Source organism: Macadamia integrifolia, chromosome 10 (genome assembly GCF_013358625.1).
Source record: "Macadamia integrifolia cultivar HAES 741 chromosome 10, SCU_Mint_v3, whole genome shotgun sequence".
Classification (NCBI taxonomy): domain Eukaryota; kingdom Viridiplantae; phylum Streptophyta; class Magnoliopsida; order Proteales; family Proteaceae; genus Macadamia; species Macadamia integrifolia.
Genome location: NC_056566.1, coordinates 29,984,176 through 29,991,758, shown reverse-complemented (window position 1 = coordinate 29,991,758; position 7,583 = coordinate 29,984,176). Strand labels below are relative to the sequence as shown.

General features: G+C 35.1%; 1 protein-coding gene across 2 annotated transcripts in view; it reads left to right on the top strand.

The window, feature by feature from the left end:
* Positions 1-5,001, top strand: part of LOC122090560 — a 9,638-nt gene extending 4,637 nt beyond the window's left edge. Inside the window, exons 9-14 of one of the 2 annotated variants that reach the window (XM_042660199.1) lie at positions 573-733; positions 853-927; positions 1,806-1,944; positions 2,015-2,044; positions 2,711-2,980; positions 4,273-5,001. In XM_042660199.1, the coding sequence (XP_042516133.1) occupies positions 573-733; positions 853-927; positions 1,806-1,944; positions 2,015-2,044; positions 2,711-2,980; positions 4,273-4,428 (831 nt within the window). In that variant the 3' untranslated portion in view covers positions 4,429-5,001. The remainder of the gene's footprint in view (positions 1-572; positions 734-852; positions 928-1,805; positions 1,945-2,014; positions 2,045-2,710; positions 2,981-4,272) is intronic. The other variant, XM_042660200.1, reaches the window with a different exon arrangement.
* Positions 5,002-7,583: the final 2,582 nt, after the last annotated feature.

Here is a 7,583-nt window from a genome sequence, read left to right as displayed (position 1 = left end):
GTGGTAGGGGTGATTATTGGTATATTACTTAGGTATTTTAGCCTCCTACACATAACTGGCAAGGCAGCATTTTCTGTTTTGTTGTCATCATTGTTGTTTTGTAAGAGTAAAGGGTAGACCTCAGCACAAAATAAGGTTGCTCTATTGCGACCTAGTGGACACGGGTTCGAGTTGGGAAACAACCTCTCCAACAAGAGGGGGTTAGGCTGTGTACATTTGACCCTCCCCAGACCTGCAGTCGCGGGAGCCTCATGCATTGGGTATGCCCTTTTAGTAATTCAATAAGAATCATGTATTTTTCACATGATTTGAGGCATATGAAGTTGGTGGCATGATGTTCATGACGAGCATGGAAATATCATATGAGTAACTATGGCATGGGCACATAATTAGAAGCTACTTTTATTGGTGATTGATTTTGTACAATGGATTGTTTGAGCTCCGTAATTCTTAATAGGTTTTGAATCAACTATTTATTATTTTAAAAAATATAATTCTTCTAAATTCTCCCCATTGGCTTTGAATGGATACCTTTTTCATTGACTTATTCTCAATTGTTCCAAGTCCTGCAGCAATTTGTGGTTGATCTTCGTGACAAGATGAGTAGCATCAGCCTTTATGTTGTTGTTAAAGACATCTTTCGGGAAAGGAACACTACAGAAAATATTTATTCTTTGACAATTGAAGATGCAACTGGAGTAGTGTCAGTAAAGCTGCATTTTGTTGGATCTTGGTAATGATAAATGTCATTTATTTCATAAGGCTCTGTGTTCTATCACATTTGTTTCCTTAGAAGCTGTCAACCTTATTCGTCATTTTATCTGAGCTTAGAAAATAAATTCTGTTTTCCAGGTCACTTGGAAGATTAGGGATCGGTAACATGATATATATCTGTGGCTTAACGTGCTATATGACGACACGAAAGCGGTGAGTGCATTAAATAGTTTGCCGATATATGTATCATTAAACAATATTTGACGACTGCAATCCCAGTATTAAATGTGTTTTAGACATTTGTAATATTGTGTATCACTAATTGCTACAGTCAGGTACTTGTTACATATCTAATTGATAAAAATAGAACCTTTTTTTGGTTCATGTGCCATATAGATCGAAACTACTCCCAATTTCCTGATAGGCTAAAATATAATCCTTTACAGAAAGGGGAATCAAAGATCCATGAATGCATGAAGTACAAAATCATGACACTGACATACTTATAGTCTATTGAAACATCAAGAATGCATACATTTGCATGATGTAATTAATTAAATCACGTTCGTTATAAATTGCAAAATGTTATTTAAATTTTTTTATTCTAAATAGAATTTTGAATATGGAGACTGGATCTTCAAAATGTTTAGATTCATCTGTGAAAGAATGTTTTGGATTCCTTAGGTCTATAAATGGAAAGAAGAGTGAATGATCAAAATCCTTGGCTTTTGTTGTATTATTGTACATCATACTGGTGCATTTCTACATATTTATGTGTAGGGATGAAGGGTTCTATACTTCTATGTTACTATAACCTATAATGCTAATGGAACAATTGTATGGTAGCTTCATCTTGTACCATATCTTCTTATTAATACATTATTGTGGAATGTAAATATGTAATAGTAATTCAAAACACGAGCAATATTGTTCCACACCCTTCTAATCATAAGATATAGTTATACATTATATTATAATATAACAAGGTCATATAAGTAGCTTGTAGTTGATTTTCATTACCAATGTCTTGTGGTTCTCTTTGATAATATTTCGATTACTTCAAAATGATGCTGAACAACTTTGCTTTTCAGGCTTGAAGTTTCATGGTTTGAGAAGGATGTTGGATCTCAAGTGGTCAACCTAAGTTCCTTGCCAGCATTGATAAACTCTTCTTGCCTCCATAAGTTATCATGTCTTTCTGATCTCTCCATCAAGGCTAATGCCACACATGTATGTTTTTCTTGTGCTTTTTTTTTTTTGTTTAAAATTTATTGTTTATAAACTTTTGGATGCATTTCAGGCTATCACCTGTTCTTTCAGCATATTGGTGGTAATCTTTTTTTCTTTTTCGGTAGTTCATTTTGCTTATTGTTTCTCCTTTGTTTCAAAGCCAGTTGACATATGGATAACTCTCATTTTTCCATATGCAATGCTTGCTTTTCTTGTGCTAATTCCAATATCTAAAACTAAATTCGAACCCATGTTTTGGTAAAAATCTCAAATTGACTTAAATCATGCTCTCGAATCAAGTTGATTTGAAATGATTGGGGCTCCATCTATTCTGATTCAAATAAACTTGTTTGGATATCCACTCTGCCTCTGATTAAGATCTGGAAAAGAGCCAAACAAATAAAAATGAAAGAGTCAAATGAACTTACTGGCTGTCATTGGGTTTGAATTTCTTCAAATTCTTGCATCAATGTATCCTTTGAGAGGTTTTTTGTATATTAGAGATAAGGAATCAAGTTCTCCTGAGTCTCAATGTAGTGTGTGGTGCACACAGCACATTGTTGTGACATCAGTTGGATCAGTAGATACTTAACTGGCAGAGTACCCACCAACTGCGTGAGCAGTTGTCTTCAAGGAACATTAAACTCAATGCAATTAAGATGGTGTTTTCTAAATCCCTTGATGGCTGTTGGTGGAAGGTGCGTATCTTGTAGATTCCTAGCCTAGCCTCGTAAGTACTAATATCTTCTGAAAATTTCGTTTACAGATATGCCATGTTCGGCTTAATCAAATCGAGCATTGCCACGTTGATACAAGACTTTCACATGCCCTTTGTGGCAATTTTGTGAATGATAGACCTGATGGGCAGTTGGAATGCAACTTTTGTTGTTGTACTTGTGATAAAGAAGTCATACACTCCTTCCTTCTTAAGATAACTCTTGCAGATGAGAATGCAAAGGTTTTCGCCTGGTGTACCGGTCAAACTGCTACAGAATTGCTGCAAATTTCTCCTGTTGAATTCTATGAGCTGCCTGAGGTAATTAATACATTGCCAATCCAAAAAAAAATTCTTCTTTGCCTTTCTACAGGCAGGACCAAATGTGATGAACTTGATATTCAATGAAAACAAGGTAAATGAAAACATATATATTCCTGAGATGAAAGATAATTTGTTTCTCTGTGCATGTAGGATTTGCCATGTGTAGCTGGGGTGGGGTGGGACATGTGGATGCTTTGGTCCCATTACCTGAACTGCCACATGGAAACCAGAGGATCTGAACCCTGTTGTGACTAAGTGGTCTACTGAACTCTAATTTATATCAACCAATTTAAATGCATACATTGATAGTTATCTACTGATGTTGTATTGGCCAACATTATAGGATATCCCCTTTTGCCCCTCCTTTAAAAGATACAACCACTACTTTTTTCAATGGATAAATACACTAGGTAAGAAGTTCAGCGCAACAAACTGTTCTGCAATGCCTATTTGTTTGGACCAGCTTAAAATGCACCATATATGTCTGTGTAGGGAAAGGATCCTCAGCTCCTGCCTTTTCGCTACTCATTTTTTATGCCTTTCCATAAATGGAATGCATAGGGGTAGATTTTTAACACTAACTCCGTTTATTTTAAAACCTACTTTCCTACCTGGAAGGCCTTTTCAGGCTTTCTAAAGGCAATAGAAAAACGGAGACGGAAGCAGCATGAGCAAAGATCCTTTCTCAAGAGAGTAAAAAACATTTTCTGAAGTGAAATCCAATCCAGGAAGAGAACATAGGACCATCCAAAGTTTTAGAAAATCATATACAAGGGCAAGAAATGTAAGTGTATAATTATATGTTAAAAGGGATCTAAAATACTGGATATGGATTTGTGGTATGTAATGGTGGTATGAAATTGTAACTAATGATTTTCATGTGAAGGAATGAACATTGCTTTATTATGTGTTAAACTCATCTCCTATCAATGATGCTGTAATTTCGAATCAGTAGTTTGAAATCACTAATTATTTGCTGTTGGACTACTAATTATAAGTCGGTGGATGAGTTCTGAATGGTATAACAAGTAGCTTGTGATTCTCAAATTCACAATACAAAGAACGGGATTTAGTGGTTACAGAATAAATGGAATCAAGCTAATATGACAGGAATTGTAATACAATATCTTGGTCACACTGTTTGCTGTAATTACTATTAAATTGAACTACCTATTGCTTTTATGATACCTATATTTTTTCATTAGAAATCTCATCTCAAATTTTATTTCAACAGTACTTATTTCTGCTGTACTTTCATGATCTAACGTAATATATTTTCGAATTTTCAGGAAGAACAGGCTATGTATCCTTCCTCGCTTGAGAATGAAGAGTTCATGGTTGCTATCGTGAACTGCAAGAGGGAAATAAACGGACTTTGTAATGGTCTGAACCTAGGACATGATCCAGTAATGTGGGAGATAACCTGTGCTCTTAAGTGTGAGTGATCTGTTGTTCAGAGAGCTCGTCTTCTGAAATGTCATCTCCATTAGAGCGAGGGCAACTACAATTTCAGGAGCTATTGGTAAGGTTCTTAGAAATGATCAGAGCTTGATAGCTTGCAACTTTAGAGAAAAATTAGCTCAAAATTAGTTTAGCTAAAAGTAGATTGCTGCAGGATATAAGTCAAGAAAAAACAGAGTTAATAGCTAATTTAATATTATGTATTATGTATTTTAAAAAAAAAAATCCGGGTCTCAGCTGAGGCATTGTTTTCCTGTGCCTAAGACTTGAAAAGCACTGCCTTGTTGGCCATGGCAGATCAGGGTATGCTTTCTGTTAGACTCTGGCCAACTCAACCCAACCTTAGTAACTAGCTCCTGCCTCAACTTCAGCTGACCGCTGTGAGAAGTGAATCTCCATGACCATTGGATTGTGGTTTGGATCAAGATAGTTTTGGAGTGCAGAAGGCCAGATGTATATAACTCCTTTTGGTAAGATTTATTTATTTTTGCTGATTATAATTGTACATAACTTGTAAGATGAAGTATTAATGATGAACCCAGATTCCAATCACGTTACATTACCATTGGGTGGTGAAGGAAAACTCAATCCCTTCCTAAATGTAGTGAAAGAGGTCAAATCAGTTTGGGTGACAAGTGATGTATCCAACCTTAATTATGTAGGATTTGTGCCCAATTAGTAGGATTAGATTCAAGTTATATCATCAGACCAAGGATTTAAATTGTCTCTGCTTATTTCGATTTTGATCAAATGTTGGAATTTGGCTAAAATTGATCCCCAAAAGTCCTAGAATTGGTTGTTCTGGAATATCCAGAATTAGGATTGGTAATGGCTTATTCTGATCTTAATATGCTGATTTGACCATTCTGGTTTCGATTTTGAAACAGTGAATCAGACCCTATCGTAGAACGGATCAATTATTTGAAGATGTGTTTGCTTCTTTTTCACCGGATCATTATAGATTGGCACCAGCATTTCCTTTGTTTAAGTGTTGCCATAATCCTATCTGCCTGTTTAAAGGATCCAAATTCCCTCTAATTTTTGCCATGTGGATAGGTTGATTTGGTATTTTGACCATCAAAATCTCTATATAGGTTGCATGTCAAATTCGATATTAGATCCATTATCCGAAAGAAAAAAAATCGATATTAGAACACTCTTAAGGGATAGTTCTGCAACCATCCGTCAACCTATGCCCAGGGCCCAGAGGCCTGGAGCATGAGTCATCAACTCTTATTTTTTCCTTCAGTTTCTTGATTTATTTATTTAATTATTTAATTTTTTTTATAAATTTTGTGTAGTATATCATCTCCATCTGAACCCTAACCCAGCGCTATCAGTTATGAAGTTAAAAAACAAAAGCAAGATTTGTATAGATCTCGCCTGATATTAGTACCAGTCCAGATCAGTGTCAGGTCGAATCATATGGTTTTACCTCGACTTTGAATTTTTTTTTTGTTCGTTCTTAAGAGATGTACCACCTCCTATTAGAACCATTCCACTGGTACAGAATAAGGTAGGTATTGATATTGGGCATTCCACCACCCCCCCTGCCGAAAAATACCGATACACCCAATCTGATACTGTTTCTTAAAACCATGCATTGAATTCCTTTGTAAGGGCAATCCCATTCATGGTTTCAAGTATCGGTCTGAGATTGGCCGTATTGAATCGGTATTGGCTAAAATTGATCCCTGATTAGATATCGAGATCATATCAAGGGTAAAATAGAAAAAAAATATACTTTTCACAAAAATGAGGGGTAAAATAGATCGATATTCACCGATATGGATTGGTATCGATACCATCCCCCAAATCCTTGATCCCATCGGTTGATATCTAGGATGAGCGAATATGTTACGATGACTACATGCAACCCAAATAGTAGGCTGTGTTTGATAACCTTTTTGTTTGTGTCAAAAATAGAAATTTCAATTTCTATCAAAATGCCGTTTTTTTTTTCTTTTTTGGGAACGAAACTAAAACGACGAAACTACCTTTTATCATGTTCTGTCAATTCTTGTTTCTAGTTTTTTTTTTTTTTTTTTTTAACGAAACACACCATAAATACACCAAACACTTTAATATCCAAAAAACATTTTTTAGAAACGTTACTAAACACAGCCTAACAGGTGTATGCTATGCCAGATTGATCATCACAGGAGCATTAAATGTGCTTTTTTTTATTTATTTTTGATAGGAAGGAGAGTTAAAGTTGAATTCATGATCTCTTGTGATTTGTTAGGAATACGCATGTCTTATATATATTCAATTGGGTCACTTGAAATTTAAATGGGAGGAAAGTGATATCTTTATATTGAAAATAAAAAATATTTATAATTATTACCCCCATGTGATCCAATGTGATTATATAAACTACTTAAGTTTTTTTAACTATATTTAGTACTGATACATTTTATATGTTACTTTTATTTTACATAATATAACAAAGGTTTTTGGATGCAAAGTAAAGATGAAATTTTATAATATGGAATGATTTGAAGTTAATGATATAATCACATCAGATAATAATTATATAGATTCCTTTTTTAAGTATGAAGAATCCACTGTCTTTCCCTTTAAATCCCCTTGCAACCAAACATGGCCATTCGTATCAACTAGTTGATCCTTACCATGACATTCAGTATATTATAAGCATGAAATATGCACTACTAACATTCTATAATTCTCAATTGTGCCATTCATTAGATAAACCTAATCTAGATAATTTGAATTGATTCTAATCATGTTGATTTCATGATAAAATGGGAGACTTGCAATTAAATCTGGTGGAGAAAACTCTATTAGTATGTCGGTCCATAAGGGATAGTCCAATTTAGAACACTCTTGGGAGAAAGAAATAGTGGAAATTCTAATGAGTGGCAATAGGCGCCGGGTACCTGGATGGTTGAGCTCAAGGGATGCTTGATAGTCTCAACTGGCAGCAAGGGCATTGGTCTTCTGACCAACAACAAACAAAAGGCCTCATCCCAACAAAATGGGGTCGACTAGACATTGGTCTTCTGACCAACAACAACAAAAGGCCTCATCCCAACATAATGGGGTCGACTAGACATTGGTCTTCTGTAATGGACCAAATTTAAAGTACCTTCTGCCCTTAAGAGAAACAAAGATACCA